This window comes from Drosophila pseudoobscura, chromosome 4 (genome assembly GCF_009870125.1).
Source record: "Drosophila pseudoobscura strain MV-25-SWS-2005 chromosome 4, UCI_Dpse_MV25, whole genome shotgun sequence".
In the NCBI taxonomy this organism is placed as follows: Eukaryota; Metazoa; Arthropoda; class Insecta; order Diptera; family Drosophilidae; genus Drosophila; species Drosophila pseudoobscura.
Window position 1 is genome coordinate 30,202,627 of NC_046681.1, and position 18,874 is coordinate 30,221,500.

The 18,874-nt window shown below is 50.2% G+C and overlaps 1 protein-coding gene across 2 annotated transcripts in view; it reads left to right on the forward strand.

The window, feature by feature from the left end:
* The window catches only part of Tmtc2 (Transmembrane O-mannosyltransferase targeting cadherins 2), a 37,394-nt gene extending 36,292 nt beyond the window's left edge, over positions 1–1,102 (forward strand). The window contains exons 7-10 of one of the 2 annotated variants that reach the window (XM_033379987.1): positions 18–406; positions 476–560; positions 624–781; positions 853–1,102. In XM_033379987.1, coding sequence (XP_033235878.1) covers positions 18–406; positions 476–560; positions 624–781; positions 853–1,026 — 806 coding nt within the window. In that variant the 3' untranslated portion in view covers positions 1,027–1,102. Of the gene's footprint in view, positions 1–17; positions 407–475; positions 561–623; positions 782–852 lie in introns of those variants that run through there. The other variant, XR_004469175.1, reaches the window with a different exon arrangement.
* Positions 1,103–18,874: the final 17,772 nt, after the last annotated feature.

Genomic DNA, 18,874 nt, shown 5'->3' on the forward strand with positions numbered 1-18,874 from the left:
TCTTGGCCTCTTGGCAGTGGCGTACCTCAATCTGGGCATATCATTCATTGCGCTCGGAAAGCGCCAGCAGGCCATGGAGATCCTGCAGGCTGGCGCCACGCTGGATGGGGCATCGGTGCGCGATCGAGGGGCCCACGATCAGGCGAGGAGTTCAGCGTATCTCCAGCTGGGAGCCCTCTATGTGGAGCAGGGAAAATTGCAGCGGGCACTGGCTGTCTACCGCGAGGCCTTCTCTTCCCTGCCAGGACTCCCACAGCAGCGGGAGGTCCTTTATCAGCGCATTGGGGACGTCCTGGGCCGCCTCCAGCAGTGGGATGAGGCGGAACGGCATCATAGAGCGGCGCTCGAGCTGCAGCCGAATCAAGTGGCGGCACATCTGTCGTACGGCATCACACTGGCACGAAACGTAGGTAGACGATACACATTCGTCTCGAAAGTGGTCCTTAAGTGGTTCTTCCTTTCGTCTCCCTTGCAGAGTAGCCGCTCGGCGGAGGCTGAGATGTGGTTTAAGCGAGCCCTGAAACTGGCGCCCGACCAGGCCAGCGTCTATCATCACTACGGTAAGTGTCACTAGCGCAAGGAGCCAGGGAATGCTTTGCTAATTGTTGTTGTTTCGCCTCCAGCCGAATTCCTCTCGCTGCAATCGCGACACCACGAGTCTGCTGTCTACCATCGCAGGGCCGCAGAACTGGCGCCCACGGACTATGCTCTGGTTGTGGCAGCGGCCACAGCCATGCGACTGCTGGATCGGAAAGCGGAGGCGGAGATCTGGTACAGGAAGGTGAGTCTCCCGGACCTTGAATCGCCCTTGAAGCCGTCTCCAACTGAAGTTTCGTTTGTCTCTCCCTGCAGGCTGTGGCCTTGAGGCCGGACGATGCCCATGCCCACACCAATCTGGGGGCCATTCTGCATCTGCTGGGACGCACGACGCATGCGGCGGCCAGCTACAAGGCGGCACTCCGACTGCAGCCAGGAGACGCCATCACGCTCGGGAATCTGGCCAAACTGGGCGTGACGAACGTTTAACAACTGTATCTGAGAGATGCAAAGATATTTTTATATAGAATGCTACAGAATGGAGCCTCGAAACGGAACGGAGAGATAACTCTACAGAATTTATACAAAGGACTTCGATACATATGTATATCATTTAGCAAAGCAGCTGGCAGCATGAGCCGTGTAAATATCCCAAGCAGCGACCAAAGAATGTCACATGAATAGGTAGAGATAGAGATACAGATACCGATACAGATAGAAGATGCAGTTCAGATACAGATACAGATAGAGCTACAAATACAGATACAGATAAAGTGTCAGGGGAGGAGGGTGGAGGGTGGAAAAACAGAGAGAACAATAATTAAAATATCTAATTGTTAAGATGAGATACTGTATAGAGATACAAGATGCAAGATAGAAGATAGAAGATAGAAGATATTGGCATTGGAACGACAATTGGGTAATGTCTTACGACTACATGTCCTTAAAATATATATCCCCGCGTGTAAATTAATGTAAATATGAGGAACCCCAAGGCACAAATATCGGGGCATATTACTATATATACGAGTGTTCATATATACTCGTACTTATAAATACATTGCTTCTCGAGATTGTTTTTCTCCGTTGTGTGTACATTTTAGTTAAGCGACAAATATCGAACAGATACAAGATATTCAATACCCCGATACGGGAATATGGATTGTATAAAAGTGCAAGGAGAATATATAATAAAACAAAAAATGATGAAAAATTTAAGTAAGCCTTTCGTTTCGGGCAGTTTCAATTACTACTTGGGGGATAACCACATTCCTTGCTAATCCTCCGCTCAGTGGCACATTCCGTCCATAATCATGACCAGTCTTTGGCCCCAAAACGCCGCTTGGAGGCAGCGTTTAAGGCAGCCAAAAGGAAATATTTTCAGTGCTCAACGGCTTAAACCCTCCTTCAGCTCCAGGCTCCATCTCTAAGGACAACTACAAACACAATCAATGTCAGAATTTTCGACCCAAGTCGAAGACAGAGCCCGTGCCGAAGGAGGAGGAGCCCAGCACCAGCCACCAGCCGCCACTTAAGCCGTGGGAAACCACAAGAAGAAATAAACCGCTGTGTCTTCTGCCAAGTAAATCGCAGGATTATGAATTACAATATACTCGACTGGTGCTAGGAGAAGGACTCCATCGCCATTGCCATCTCCGGCTCCGTCTCCGTCTCCATCTGCAAAGCTCAGCTGCAGTCATAATATTGCCACAGCTAATGCAACGTCTAAATGGCAATGGTTGCCAAAGGAGTCTCATCCTCCGGCTCCATCCTCTGGCCCGTGGTCGATGCTGGCAGAGCGATAAAGGTGATGACTTTTGACATGCAAAGGCAGCAGAAGAAGTAGAAGGAGCTGTTGCTGCTGGTGGTGCTGCTGCTGGAGGAGCAAGTGCACTCCAATTGGTTTGGCAAGTCAAGTGGTGGCTTGTTTGTTGCTCCTGGCAGGCCCAGAACGTGCCCAAGAGCCCACCAAGAGCCGGCTCCAGCCGTGGCGTATAAATGGGGAATGTATCAGACAGGCAGTCCGTCCGAGCGAGTCGGTGAGGCTGTCAGCCCCGTCAAGCCGTCAGCCGGGCAGGCAGTGGCATCCTCTAAAACGGTGTCATGTTGCCGGGGAGTCACTTTGTTGCACTCATCATGCCGTCGGAGAGCCCCAACCCAAGTGCAGCAGCCACTAAATGCGCCTCGGTGTGAGAGAGAGCTGCTCACTAATTGCAGACGCCTTTCTGTCTCTCCACTGCCTCATCCACTGCTACATCCTCCTGCTGTCGTCTCACCCTTTCGCCACCTATCATCTGGCTTTCTTACAAAGTGACTCGTTAGCTTTGTGGCACAGCAGCACGGGAGTGCCAGTGGCAGTGGCAGTGGCAGAAGGGAGTGGCGTTCAGTGCGCTAATTACTGACAGCCTCAGCGGCGGCGAGTGGCTCGGATTTATGACAAGACATCGTCAACGTCAACGTCGATGGCGATGGCGATGGCGATAGCGATGGCGATGGCTCCTCCACTGGCCATTGCCACTGCCACTGCCACCAGATCCTTGCTTCTCCTCTTGGGTTTCATCCTCCGTGTGGGCAATGGGGCGATAGTTTTGGATGACTGGCTCTCTCTTTGGATATGTGGGGCGGTGAGGGTACGCCCAATGGCCTGGGAGTCGCCTCAAAGGGCTGGTCAGAGGGCGGAGGGTGGGATTACAGCCCCCACTGCCACCCCACCTGCCAAGTGCAGCGCCAGAACTAATTCGAGCTAATTATAGCCCCGGGGCCTTCTCTCTCAACTGAAGACGACAGCCGACACAAAAAAAAAATAAATGTTTGATGTGTGTAAAACAAAGCGAACACAGATACTCATGTGCACACATACACACATACACACACGAGCAAGAAAATAAGAGCAAAATCGCTTTGGTGTAGTTTTATGTTTTAATTGTGGCTTACGTTTGATTTGGCCACAGGGCATATCCACATACAACGGGCCATGACAGGCACAAAAAACAAAGGCAGAAACACAAACATGCTGGTCCTCACACACACACACACACACACACACACACACACACACACACACACACAGAAAAGTACCACACATATGGGAGTCCCATGTGCATCTGTGTGTGTCTGTGTGTGTTTGTAAGGAGAGGCCACTTTTATTTACAAGTGGGTGATGGCACATCCGAAATCATTTGTTATTTGCACATTTGCCAAAAAGTAGGAAAAACTTTGCTCTCGCTTCTCGCTTCTAAATCGTTTTTGATGAGGGTCGGCTTTGGGGGTTGGGAGGTGGGAGCTGGGAGCTGGCTGGAAAGGGCAAGGGTAGGAAAGCAGGGAGCGCTTGACCACTTCGGGAAAACTCTAAAGTTGAACTTTTTTGGGGGAACGAAACGAACGACGTTGCTGTCATATGTGGGGATTCCTTTAGGCAGAGAGTATCTGCAGCTCCCGTGGGTGGAGGATGGAGATCTGAGCGAAAGATTGTTTGATCCGTCAGCTACACAAAAGACAATCCTTCTGCCAAAAGCGGAACCTCTGTGTGGGGCACGGACAATGCTGGTGCCGGCTTCATAAGAAGAATGTGGTAACCAGTTGGCGGCGTATGAATTTATGCATCTCTATCTAGCGCTTATCTAAGGGAATCATATCTGGGGACAGAAGGGACTCACTGCGAGAGTTCTGGCAGTGTCATTGCTTGATCCAAGCAGAGTGTATCTGTATCTTTTACCTTTGAAGTCGTTTGATCCGGCGGCTGCAACAAAAGATGTGATCCGCTTACGACCTCTGCGCTCATTCCTTATTCTCTTTTTGGATGAAATTTTCTCCGTTCCCCCCCCCAGACTTTTGCGCTGGGCAAAGGAAATGAGCTAATTAGCGAAAGTATGCAACACTTTTCTGTCCTCCGTCCGCCTTCCTCCTTCGTCCTTCCTCCTTGACATGCAACAAAACGTGACAGCGCCAACACTCTTCAGCATTCGCATTCGCATAATAATCATATTGCAATATAATGGCGTGAAACAGCAGCACCAGCAGCAACAACATCTGAAAGATGCAAAATCTACAAGGAGCAATGGCAACAAAGACCCCATCGTGCCACCGTGCCACCGCGCCACCGCGCCACTTGCATGGCTGAAAAATGTCTGCGACAGAATGACAGTTGAAGCGCTGGCGATGTCAGCGTTTGCAATTTTTTACTCTCTGCCGCTTTTTGTAATTGCACAAAAATAAACTTCCATTCTGTAGCTGTAGCTGTAGCTGTAGCCATGGCTTTCGCTCTCGCTCTCGCTCTCGCTCTTGCTGTTTCTGTTGCTCGTGAGCCAAATTTTCAGAATCTGTTGCATAATTTGGGAGCTTTTTTGTGCTGTGAAGCTTGGCGCGTGTTCAAGTGTTGACATCGCCATCGCCAGAAAGAGAGAGAGAGAGAGAGAGATGGGGACAGAGAGAGTGAAGCAACGGCGACGACAATTGCAATTGCAACAGCAATTTATGGCACACAGGAAGCAGCAGCCCTACTCGTAGCAGAAGCAGAAGATGAGGGTCGTCTGTCACTCCATGCAACATCAACTCGTGCAACATTCGTGCAACGGCTCCAAGAATTATAATATGCAAATTTCATGTGTAGGTTTTCGGGGGTAATTTCCACAATTACCATACTGTACGGCATGTACGGACTGTGCGGACGGTGCGGCTGTAACTGTTACTTCAGACGCCCCAAAAGTCCAGTCGTGTCCTCCATGTCCTGTCTGTTCGACTGTCTTCTTAATTAAAGGGAAAACCGAAAGCTTGTTGTGGAAATTATTTTTCCATGCCTGCCAGCGTTGTATGGGCAAACAATTAAAAATCAAAATGCCAAATTACACTTGTACATTCACCAAATTACACAGATACTCACACACACACACACACACGAGCACCCAAATATAGACATGCGGGGGGAGAATGCAGAAGGAGCCTGAAAATATAGAGACATCAGTAAACTAAGCTGACAGTAAAAAGTCCGTCCAAGCGTGTAATTAGAAATTATATCCAATTGCCCTGCGGCCACTCTCGAGCAACTAGCGACGGAACGAGAGAACGAACGAACGAACGAATGAACGAATGAACCAACGGCCAGGCAATCCCTCCCATCCCCTCCCTTTTCCCCCCGTTGCTGCCTCCCCCTGCCGTATCCCGATTGCGCTCCACCATTCTCCGCTCCACATCCTTCGCCCCCACATCTCTCGCCTATGCTCACGATTTTTGGGTTTTCGAGGCAGCCACAATGCCTGTGTGTGGGCGGATGCCTCTGGATCTGTGCCGCAGATGGGCGCGTGATGTGGGATACGCGCCTCTTGCGACTCACGAACTACACGTCGTGGGGATTTTATGCTTTTTAATGAATTAGAACGATCGAGGATTTAAGGTGAAACCGCCAAAAATGTTATGAAGTGACGACGACCAGCCTACGCTCTCGTTCTTTTCGATAGAGTTCGTTATACCGCATGGTCGACCAACCATCCCTTCGGTAATTGGTTGTTATTATCTTTGATTTGAGAAGATCCTCTCTCTCTGTCCCTCTGTCTCTCTGCTATGCCCCGTCCTATCGCTGGCACGCTCTCATCTCCATTTGCCATGTGTGTGCGTGACTCTATGCCTGTTTCCCAGAGTGAGGTGGCGAGGGGGTGAGAGTGTATCTGACAGTGCAGAATGTTTAACTGCAGCAGCAGCCGCCTTTCCGGTTGCCGACCATGCTCTTCCCATCAGCATTCCCTCTCTGCTGTGTCTGTGGGTCTCTGCCTGTGTTTCGAGCCACCAAACCCTTTGGCAGCTGCCAAATTGTCTCTTGTGGTTGTCACACACTGCGTATTAGTAATGCGCCATCCATACGCAGAGCTTGGGCCCAGTCTTCGGCCTCCTGTCCAGCCGCTCGCCCGTCAGCCCCCCCTGCCACCCTCATCGGCGACCCCTCCGGGTGGTGTTTGTGTCAAGTGTCAATGTCTGTGCTTTCAATTACGAAATGTCAGACAAAGTTGAAAATTAAATCCGCAGCGCATACACATCGAATCTGTCCCTTTTCTCCGCCGTTCGAGGTCGAGGCGAGGCGGCGTTTATTAAAGTTGGCGCCAAATGGAAAACTTTCCTAAATGCTTTCCAATGAAGCGTACGCCATGGGGCACGTGGGCACAGGTAAGCGGCAGCGGGAGCAGTAGGTGAGAGCGTAAGCACTCATAACAAGCGCCTAGGAATTGGCCAACCTTCGGCTTACACCGGCGAAAACTTTGGCAGCTCCGGCTTCTCCTTTTGTGCCATGGCTAAATGGCTAAAAGTAAAGCTTAAACACAGCTATGGAAGGAGCCAGGATACAGGGAAGAAGAGCAGAGCAGAGCAGAGCAGAGCAGAGCAGGATGTGGCACACACACATAGCACTCCGTCAGTCAGTTTATAAGCCACTTTACAAACAAGCTGAAATGCTCAAAAAGCTGCGAGAGCGGAGCGTCTTTCAAGTCGAAGCGCCACCCAAATAGCTAATAGAAGATGAAAAGAGATTCTGCGGGCGAGGGGGGCAGAGAGAGGGGGCCCCACACTTACAGGAGTGCGAACAGAGGCCAGTGGCAAGAGGTAAGTGCCACCAATTAGTGATAAGTTGTGGAGTTATCCGAAAAGCGGATGAATTTTGAGAGGAACCAACATCGAGAGCACTTCAAAGGCCCACTAGAAAGCAAGCAGGGGGCCTTTCTCCATTCGATCCAAGTCTTCCCTGGGGTACACTCCATCAAAATAATATCGATGGCACTGCCAAAGGCTTCTTCTGTGGGAGTCCCGGTCTTTTCTAGGGGTTTGCTTCCTTTCACAAGTTGTCCTGACACAGGAAAGGTTTCTTCCAAGGGATCTCCTCCAGGGTACACTCCTGTTTCTCCAAAAGCTGACCATAGAAATAGGAGCAAGAGGAGTCCCTCGTCTGCTCCTCTACGGCATGCCTCGCTTCCGAAATCCGCTTAAAATTGTCAAATGTAACAATGTCTTCAGTTCGCTTCGCAGCTTCGGAGCCTCGGAGCTGCAGAGAGCTGCAGAGCTTCTCTTCTCGGTGGCAAAGGAAGACATTAGGGAACAACAATGCATGGACCACAATCAGTATCCCGAAAGCATGACAATGTCAGCTGCAGGAGACACATGTGTGTGTGTGTGTGTGTGTGTGGTGGCAGGAGGATGGGGCAGGTCTGAGTGCCGCTGCAGACTGCTAGGAGAACAAAAGCAACTTCCCTTTCACTTCAGCTTCAGCTCCATCTCCACAGCTAAAGAGCAGACAATGATCCCTGCTCCCAGGAGCAGAAGGAGAGGGAGTTCCAGGGCGGGGGAGTCTTCAAATTTAATCGTCACAAGGGGCAGGGAGACTGTCCGGATGGGGCATGGAGTGTGTGGCAGGGTGCCCGTACAACATACATTCTCAACTTTATGGCATTTTATTATGATTTTTTATGATTGTTTACAAGACAAGCGGCTTTTAAGCGCGCTGCAATGCAACCTCTAACCCGGGGATGGGTACCGTACTCCGTGGGAGGGAGAGAGGGAGAGCAGCAGGGGCTGGGAGGGAGGAGTGTCAGGCACATGTTAAAACAAAGTGCTTTTGTTTGGTGACATCAAGTTAAGTACCTGCGACCCCCCGAGCCCCACGAACCCCCCAAACCCCCCGGAAACCAGCCAGCACCCATCAGAATCCAGAACCCGCCTTGCATGAGAACAAACACTCAGCCGCCCGCCAGCGGGAGTGGCAGATAGAAGGTGGGTGAAGGATGGGGCTGGGGATGGTGGATGCCACACAGTGGGGCATGAGTGAGTCTGTAAGTATGTGTACATGTTGATGCTTGACGTGACTCGAGTTCGTTTTGCATTTGAAATTTGCATTTTTAATGAAAAACGGTTTTAATTGCATGAAATTGTTTGACTTTGTTAAACAGAAAGAAAGATCGAGTGGGCATGCGGCATGCCCCACCCACACCCACACCCACACAGGGTGGGAGATGGTGAGAGAGAGAGAGAGAGAGAGGGAGAGGGAGAGTCAAATAAATTCAAGTACGAGAAACATTCTCCTATTTACACGCCACTGACTATCAACAGGAAACGGATGCAACACTTGGCAGCGCTGCCAACCACACGACGACGATGGCGACTCCACGCGGCGGCAGCAGGCAGCAGGCAGCGACGGAGGCAGCACGAAATTATAGCCAGACACGACGTGGCTGAAAAATTGCTCGCAAAAACTTGCCGAAAGTGGCAACAAACAGACAGACAAACAAACAAACAGAGAGACAGAGAGAGGGGGAGAGGGAGAGGGAGAGAGACATGGGGTATGGGGCTGGCGGAAGTTGCGCGAAGAGCGGAGGAAACTGAGGCATGCAACTGGACGCCAACTGATAGCAAATATGTTCCCCAAAAGTACTTTCGAGGAGAAAACGTTTTTAAGCCAGCGACAAAACTTTTACCTCGATTGCAGAGAGAGAGAGAGAGAGAGAGAGAGAGCAATAGGAATGAGAAAAGGACTCGAGTCTTGTTCTCGTCTTTGACTCGCTAAGCTCCTTAAATCTTTCATGTAAACTTTTCTCTCTTCTATACCCATCTCTCCATCTCTCGATTTCTCACTCTCTTGTCTCTGTTTCTCTTCGCTCATTTCCAGAGTCGATCTTTGGACTTTGTCGCTCATCCGTCTTTAATGAAGTTGACTGCGTTTTGTCTTTTCTTTGGACACTTTTCTCCATTTCCCTTACGCTTTCCCGCAGCCACATTTCATTTTTCAAACTGGCAAATATTTCCCAAACAAACTCCCCAAAAACTGTTGCTGCCCCAAGAGGATGGGGGGCGGGCCATGGCTGCTGTTTGCGTGATAAAAGCAAATTTTCACTTTTGGCTTTCGATGCCTGGCTTTTCCTCTTGCTGCTTCCACTTCTGGAACTAAAGTCAGAAAGATAAATGCTGATAAATGCATTGGAGGAGTGTTTAAATGTTTTCCCCAATCGTTGGGGATGGGGCGTGGGGCATGTGCCCCATGCCGGGCCAGGGAGGAGGCAGAACTCTCGACTGATTGCTTGGCAACACCTTCCCATCAACACAGCATCCGACTCACGTGGCAAAAACGAGGCACCACTTGAGGCAGGCAAAATTAGCATAATTAGACGAGTGGCAATGCCACCTGACTCTGCCGCTGCCACTGCCACTGCCACTGCCACGAAGAAGAGGCAGCTCCATTTGATTTGGGTCAACGTACGTCAATTAAGTTAATGGCGGAACTTCGGTGCCCCAACATGCCGCAAAGGTCGCCAAGAGGCACACAGCAGAAGGCGTAGATGGTATCTTCCACAGTGCCCCAAGGCCTTGCGCTCTCTAATTGAAATTACTTCATTAGGCGGTTGCCCGAGTCTTAGTTTGTGTTTTCCTTTCCCTATTTTTTGGTTTTGTTTTTGGCTGCCACTTGCCTCGCGTCGCACTCGCCCCAACAGATGACAGTTGTAATCAAATTGGACGTGCACCATTAAAAACGATAGCACGAAGGAGGAGGAGCAGAAGGAGTCCTCCAGACGGGGTCCGACTTCGAGTCCTCCAACGGATGTTACAGCCACGCTCTGGAGAGCTCTGGCGTCCGGCCAAGACCTTGCTGCTCTCTCGCTCCTTCGGTGCCCGAATAAAAGTAAAACGAATTGAAAATTAAATACAAAATTTATTGCATTCGCGCGGGTTCTTGTCACGAAGCAGCAGCTCTAGCACTGGCACTAGCAAACAACAAACTGCAGAATACAGAGTACCCCTAACACACGCCCGGATCCAGGGCACGACACATTCCATTCCATTCCATTCGATTCGGTGGCGCTCCTACTCCGAGAAATAAGTGAAAATTTGTTGTACGTTGCACATAAATTTCGTGCTGCATTGGCAGACGAGCGCTGGAACGGGCAGGGCGAGTGGCAGGGATTGGGTTTGGGTTTGTGGGGGGCCATGGCAAATTAATATTTATTCTCTCGGGGACTCGGGGACCCGGAGACCCGGAGACCCAGGGACGTGGCTGCCCTACGACGAACCGACCGGCTGCTAATTACAAAAGTCGAATGTAGTCATTACACGAGCGATTAAGTTTTTGTCGTGTGTTTTTGAAACTATTCTCGGGGATACCCTCTTTGCAGAGAGGGGTATTACGAGTACTACGACCAAATTGATGTTTCGCAAAGATGCAGAAAAAGGAAGATACGCAATCTGCTTTGCCCCACTGTACCTTTTCTGTGGAGATCGAATCAGTCATGGCAGCAATGAATCTTCAAAGGGTACTTTCACAGTCGATTCTCTAAAGACGGTGCCTTCCGTCGGGTGCCTCGCTGTTTCTTTTCATTGGAGACTATTTCTGGTTGGTCCTTGGTCAAGCATTTGGAACAGGACATGAAATCGAATGGTGCAACCAGAGTGCAAATATTTTAATTGATTGCAAACGATGGCTGTGCCAAGGGACAAGCGCTGTGTGTAGAAAAAGCCATGAGAGGGAACTCCAAGAGTTCTTTAAGGTAATTCCATTTTCAGTTCCATTTTCCAGAGTTTCATGCAAAGTTCTTCAAGTCCGGAAACTTTTTTGCGAGACAATTTATATGGTTCGCTTTTGTTGCGATTATAAAAACATTTGCAACAGCTGATATCTGTGGAAATTGATGAGGGGACACGAGCAGGAGGGAGTGCCTTATATACACCCTCACACACGCACACACACACACAGGACACCCATACATTCTCTCAGCGAAATTTAGTTTTGTTCTCGAAAAGTCGCCCCAAGTCCAAGAACCGAGAACAATCCTCCTCGGAAGTCCAGAGTCCGGAGAGAAGTAGAAGTAACACACTTACAGTTTATTGCATTTATACTCCAGCAGCAGCAGCAGTAGCAGCAGTGTGTGTGTGTGTGTGCGTCACACACACATGCACACGCACGTACCTCGCCACCCCCCCTGTCCCTGTCCCTGTCGCACACCGAAGGGACACCATTTGGTAATGAGATTTAGAAATAAAATCTACAAAGATGTTTGCACGAGCTGTTGACGTCCATCCCAAGGATACGATTGTGTGTGTGTGTGTGTGGGTGAGTGTTTGTGTGCGAATCTGTGCGCTTGTCCATTTGTTTTCTGCTACTATCCATTAGTAACAGATGCTACTACTGCCACTACCAGGAGGCAGAGGCGGCAGCCAACAGTCTCAGGATTCGCCTCCATCTCCATCTCTGGATCCCACATTCAAATGGCATCTATGCACACGATGGCACCGCACAATATATACATACATGTACATACGACCATATCCCCATGCATATATGGAAAACAGAAGAAGATTGAGCATAGGAGTCCCGCCTGGAGGATACCCCATACGTCACTCCGATTGCTGTTCCTTCGCCTTTCCATGGATTTCTCCGTCGCTGCAAATGTTCTCCCGCCAACCTCAATACACATCCGAGCATACCCGCTGGCCACCGAGGGTACACACATTTGTATACAGGCAAGCATTTGTGTGCTATTTGGTCAGCATGTTAATACGCTTTTGCCTCGCCAGAGAGGGAGAGAGAAAGAGAGTCCACAACATGGAAGTGTACTCCCAGTCAGGAGGGGAACGCCTCATGTGTGGGCATCGCATTAAACAGTGCTCCCCGACGGTCGGACTGGCATTAAACCGTTGAGTAGTTCATTCATAGTTTACCTCCCACTCCGAGCTCCGAGTCCCCAGCTCCAAGCCCCGAACTCCGAACTCCATCCAAAGTTCTGTTCTGTTCTGTTCTGTTCCCACCTCCACTCGTAGGATGTTCTTTTGCGGATCTCTGTCGCAGATTCCAGATGGGTCGAGGTGGAGGAGACGCAGGCACAGCGACTAGGATACGCACCAAATCGCCTGTATACATCATAAACACGTTTGAATTATGGCCACTGTCCCAAGAAGAAGCTCTTGCTCTTTTTTATACGTTCGTGCCTCTGACTTTTGCCGCCAGCCTCATGCCCCTGCCCCCGAGTGTCCGCCATAACGAGATAAATCATTTTAGACAGCGTCATTAGTTGGCTGTAATCATTTTCTTGTTGCTGTTGCTGTTTCTGTTGCTGCTGCTGCTGCTGCTCCTGTTGTTGCGGCTCCCAGGACGCTCCTCCCTTCAACACACGCGCTCTAACTTTTGATACATTACGTATACGCCACGTCCATCGTCTGCTGACTGCCGCCTGCTGCCCCTCCGCTGGCTGCCGCCTGCGCCTGTCACTGCCTCGATTTAATCCCCGCATCGCTCGTCGCCAGTCAACATGCGGATGCGGTAAATGGTAAATTTCTTTTTAATTTGAAGCATTCACTCAAAGTCATAGTCATGTTGGGGATATTAATGCGCCTCCACATCCTTGTCCTTGGTCCTTAGTCCAGCGTATCCCCAGCATCAGACGAGGTCCAGGGGAAAGCCAATGACTTATAATTTATGGCGATGGCAGAGCCATTGGCTGGAAGCCTTAGGAATTATATTAAAAAAAGGAACGCAGATTCCAAGGCCTTTCGCAGACACTCTTCCCCGTTCTATTGATCCGTTCCTCGGGGGAGATGGAATTGGCAATGAAGCCCCGACTTAAAGCTTCAGTGATTGATTCCCGGGGAAGGGTACAGCGACAGCTCCCTCCGTGTCCCCCCCCGCCACGACGTCTCAAGGTTGTCTGTTTGTGCGCTTAATGGCTTTTTAATTATATTAGCGGCGGTCGATTTCGATTTTGTGCGTCCCGTCCGAGGTTTGCGCCAAATTCGAAGGGAATAGGGCGGCGGAAGAGGCGCCTTCGCCTTCGCCTTCGCCTTCGCCTCCTCCTCTTCCGCCTCTCTGCCGTCGTAATAATTGCATCATTTGATGTTGTTTGCTGCTGTTGCCGCTGCCTCCGCGACAGCCCAAGACAAGTGCATTTGTGCGCCATGCCACTTCCTGGTCCTCCGTCTGTTTGACTCTGATACCGACTCTGACTTCGTGGCAACAGAAACGACAGCGACAGCAACAGCAACAGCAACAGCAGCGGAGGAGGCAGGAGGCACACACTAACATATGCTAATAGCAATTTGTGGTAATGAAGTTGATTAACATTGCAGCCAAGAGTGACAACAACACGAACACGACGCCCAGGCAGTGACACAGAGAGAGAGAGAGAGAGAGAGAGAGGGAGGGAGAGAGGCAGATGCAGAGAGACAGCGACTGCCTCGCTCCTTGCGTTTGGTAATTAAATTCATGCGCTGCCGCTTGCATCTCATTCAATCTCATCTCCATGTGCATCTGCAACATCCTCCCATCCATCCCATCCTCCTCCTCCTTCTCCTCCTCCTCCATTGCGCTGGCGTCGCGTCGCATATTACGGAAATTGCATTGAAGCTTGCGATATCCATAAAGGCCTCGCATCCAACCCCATTTCCCTTTGAAATTTGGCTGCCTGACTTTTGAACTGTGCGCTGACACAATTTTCATATAAATTGATGGGCAGTGCATTCGATTGGGCCTTGGACTCCTCCTGTCCTGTCTTCCACTCGATTGTTTAAGCACATCGACTGGCAATTAATTCTGTCACAACATTCGAACAGGAGGATCGAGTACATCCTGGAGCAGTGCGTCCCTCTTATGGCAGCCCCCTTGGTGCGAATTGATTTGATTTCTCGCTCTTTTTCGCTGCGTTATCGTTAGTGCTGCAATTGTTGCTGTTTCTGTTGATTTTTGGCCGCAATGAAAGCGCATTTTTAATGCAATTAAAACAAAAACAAAAACCAAAACGATAGCAACGGAAAAAATTGCGCAAAAACGGGGAAAAATTGCAAATTGCATTTATAGTCGAAAATTGCATTTAATAATGCAACAGAAATAGATCCATAATTTAGTTAGTAGCAGCTGCATGGCGAGAGGGGGCAGGGGCTGGAGCTGGGGCAGGGGGAGGGGCTGGGGCTGGGGGGAGGGGACATGCAACTCCCAAGTTGATTACATTTTACACAAAAGTTTGAATAATGCATCCCGTTGTGGCGTCGTGGAGCGCAAATCAAAGTGCATTTAATGCGATAATATAAATATGGCATAAATGGGATAATGAAATATGCGACGCGACGACAAAAACCCAGATGGAGAAGCACGTGCCGCACTCCGTGGCATCGATGGTCCTCCGGTGTCCAGTGTCCAGTGTCCAGTGTCCGGCGGAGAGAACAATGCAGCGGACAAAGGCCGGAAACGGAAACGTCGCATTGCCAGCGCACAAAAGGCGCAAAGCAGCGCAACAAATGAGCTCCACTCTCCCGCTCTCTCCGCCAATCATCATCTCTCTGTGTTGAATGATAGCTCCACTGCCACCCAGCACCCACTCCCCTCCGCCAACTTAATTTTCCCAATGATTCCACAGATACATATACATATATATATCTATCAACGCAAAAGGAGGATGGGGAAGTGGCATGGATGCAATGGTGGTAATTCAATTTGCCCCACGATGCAGATGCAGATACAATCGTAGAGGGGGGAGGTTGGTGTAGAGGGGCTGCCGCTGCTGCTGGCAACGAAAGTCACGTAAAAAGGCCTTTGAATGCAAATGAAATGCATCCAAAGTAGCATCCGAGTAATTGAATATGCAGCTCCACATCTGCATCTCTGCGCGCCACATAGTGGCGTCACCGTGTCATCAAGATCCACATTGGGAAAAGGCTAATAACTGGAGGGCAATCCCGAATGTTAGAGATCCGTTTTCCATCGTTCCATGCTTGCAAGTCCAGAAGGAGGTCTGCATAGATCTTGTCACGCTTCCAGTTCTGGATTCCTGCTACAGCGGATATCTGGGGAATGCAAGCCCGACTTTGAACGGGACTGCTCCTTCCATCTATTCTCTTCGGGATGTTGCAACAACCGTGTCACGCTCCCATCGCTGCCATCGCTAGCTCCTCTCATCATCCGGTATCCAGGAGGACGCCGCCTCGAACGAGCGCTCCACACTATGGGTTTATTGCATGCAATTAAGTTCAATAAAGTGATGCAACCCATCCGCCGAACGAACGAACGGAGGAGAGCATTTGTAAGCCTTCTCTGATGTTGTTGCTGTTGCTGCTGCTGTTGTTTTTGTTGTTGTTGTTGCGTAATTAACGAAAGTGCGCTTGCGGCTGCGAGAGGTGGCACAGAGCAAGGATTCACAGGGAGACAGAGGAGCACCACGGGAGGCAGGAAGCAGCAGGAGTCGCCTCCCGGCTGCCGGCTCATTTACACGATCCGCAGATGCATAATGAGCGGCATATGCCGTCGCGGCCCAGGCGGTTTTTATCGCCACGCGGACACGGACACACATGCCGCACAGAGACACAACACAGATGCATATAATGGAGGTTGGAGCCGATGGACGCCTGGACGCCGGGACGCCTGGACGATGAATGCCTAAATTTAATTAAAGTCAGGAGCAAGCGCGTCCTTCGTCCTTCGTGTGCCGTGTGCCGTGTGTCCAGTGTCCCTTTCGTCCTAATTCGATTAACAATCAACGAAAACTCTGCAAACAAATAAACTTCAAGTGGTAGTGGAGGTGGGGCATCAAGTAATCGCATAATTAAATTGACACACAGATACTCCCACACACACACACACACCGACAGGGGATACACAGGGATACAGCCGCAGTTGCGGGTTGGTTTGGCGCTATATGTATTCTCCGGGGAGCAGCCGTTCAGGGCTCAAGCCGCAAGCAGCTGCCGTGAGCGTGGGCGTGGCATTGGTCGGAGGGACCAGTGGTCGCCACAGCAGTGGGGCAACATCTTTCGACACTTTGTGGCTGCTGCTGTTGTTGCGGCCGACTAAAAAAGATTCCAAATTTGTTGCCAGTTTCGCGTGTAAAACTTCCATGTAAACATGCAAATTTACACGACACCCACACACATGCACACAGAGCCAGCAACAGGGATCCAGGGAACAGGGCCAGGGGTCAACAGGTTATCTGGGAAATATGGCAATGTTAAAGGGGGATTCTTTCTTATAGGCTTTGAAATTCGACATTAGACCGATTCTCGGAAGATCTTTATCCTTTAGATTTTTCTCATGCCCATTACGGGGGGTATATTTTTCCGATTTCAAGTCCTCTTTTCCAGTTGAAGGCCTTGCTTTGAAGCCCAGTCCCCTTTTTGGACCGCATTTGAACAGAAGTTCAGATTGAGGCCCAAAGGTACAGACGAGGCTTGATTATCAAGCGCCATTCATGCCATTGTTCGCCCATCGTCCCCACCGAAACGGCAGGCTAATTTGGTTTGCATTCGGAAAATGGGAAATGCTTTGGGCGACGCTCCCCCTCTCTCCCCCTACCCTCGAATGGCTGAGTGAATGGCGTCTTTCATCCACCACTGGAACATGGAAACACAGCTCCACGGCTCCACAGCTCCGTTCCCATTACCATTCCCATTCCCATTCCCATTGCCGGCGCTGCATTCAGAGTCTGAGAATTGGATTAGAGTTAGGTCCATGGGTCCCGTAATAAGCATAACGTTAATTGAGTATGGTAATTCACTTAACTGTGGATCCCCGAGCCCCCCGCGGAGTCGGAAGGGTGCGGTGCTACGGGTGTCTCGGCCTTAATTTTGCTGCATTTTCAGGGGCCGCTGCCTGTTTATCGCCTGCTGTTAATCTTAAACGATTTTGTTTTTGGATCCCATGATGGAGGAGCGGAGAGAGAAAGGCGAGAGCAGGATGCGGAGTGGTCTGTGTCCAGCGGGAAATCTGTGGAACAGATTCATCATGTTTGCCTACAACTCTGCGTCCAAGGAAGCGGGGGGGGCCATGGGATGCCAAGGGGTGCGGCAGTAGACAAACACAAACGGTCGCAAAAGAGCGCTGTGAAAGAGAGAGAGGGGGAGAGAGAGACGGTGCGCCTTCAGCTGCAGGACCAAGGATGGCGCTGGTTGGGACTCCTCCGCCAGCAGCAGGACATTTTTAATTAAATTGCATTTCCGCTTGGGAAATTTTTTATGAAGCTACAAAAAAGCAGCAGCGCAACGACTTGGATCCAGGACGGAGGAGCAGGAGCAGCAGCAGGAGCAGGAGCTGCAGAGAAAGCGCATTTTACTTTTGCCTGCTTTCGCGTTGTGTTGCTTTTGTACTTATTTTTATGCCGCTGCTTCATCATATCCGTGGGCACGCCTCCGTCCCCCATCCACACCCATCCCTCATCGCCTAGGACACGCAATCACAGTAGTTTTGCGCCTGCGGTGGACCCCGGACTGGGGCTCCAGAGTCGGATACGGATACGGATACGGAGATGGAGATGCGAGAAGGGGCATAGAAGCTGCTGCTGGCTCTCGCATGTAATTCAATTTTTTCTCGCTGCCTCCGCCTCATTCTGCCCCTCTGACTCCGCCCCCTCGTTGCCCAACGAACGGCAATCCAACAAAGAAGCATTTATTTTGCGCCCGGCTTTGTATGCGCTTTTCTTTGTTGCACACAAAACTCAATATCCCCGACTTGATGTCCTTTGTAATGCATCCGCTTTTGGCAACCAGCCCCTCCCCTGACTGACTGACTGACTGACGGACTGACGGACTGACTGACTGACTGACTGACTGATGGACGGACTAGCGGATGGAATATCTGACGGACGGACGAAATACCGACTGACTGTAAATCTGCCTGGAGCAGCGCCAGTTGACATACCAACCGGAGCCGGAATCAGAGTCCAGGAGCAAAAGCAGGAGCAGAAAAAGGAGTAGGTGCGGGAGCAGGAGGAGAATCAGGAGAGTAGCAGTAGGAACTGCCTTTAACATCAAACTTAATGACTTTGGCCAAAAGCTAAATTGCACAAAGTGTTCCACTATTCGCGCTCCTCGGCTCCACTCCGCCATTCCTCGTATCCCGGGTGCTGCAATCAACGAGGAAGCGGCTTTTAGGGCCATTAGCTACTAGTTTCGGCACATGTTACGGCTCCCCGGGTCCCGGGTTCCGGGTAACGGGTCCATGTGTGTCCGTGTTTTTCTGTGTTTTTTTTACATCCACAGATGGGAATTCGCGACGGGCGGGGCGGGGCGAGGCGAGGCAACAATTTGACCCACATTAAAATCAAATTACAAGGCAAAAATGTTGCAGGAATTTCAATTACAATAGTTTTCTGATGCACATTTGGCAACGGATCGTGGATTTCGGAATCCCATTCGGCGGAGGGCACAAACCGTATTGTTTATGGACCGAAACATTCGCCGCTTATTCGGAATTCTTCCCAGCGAACCCAATATTCTTATTTTCCTTTATTCCTAATTTCAATTGCAAGGTGTATGAAAATAAGCTGAGGCATTCCTCCTCTCTTGACTTTGTGATTTTATTTCCCATACACACATGTATCTCGCACACTCTCTGACCAGACTC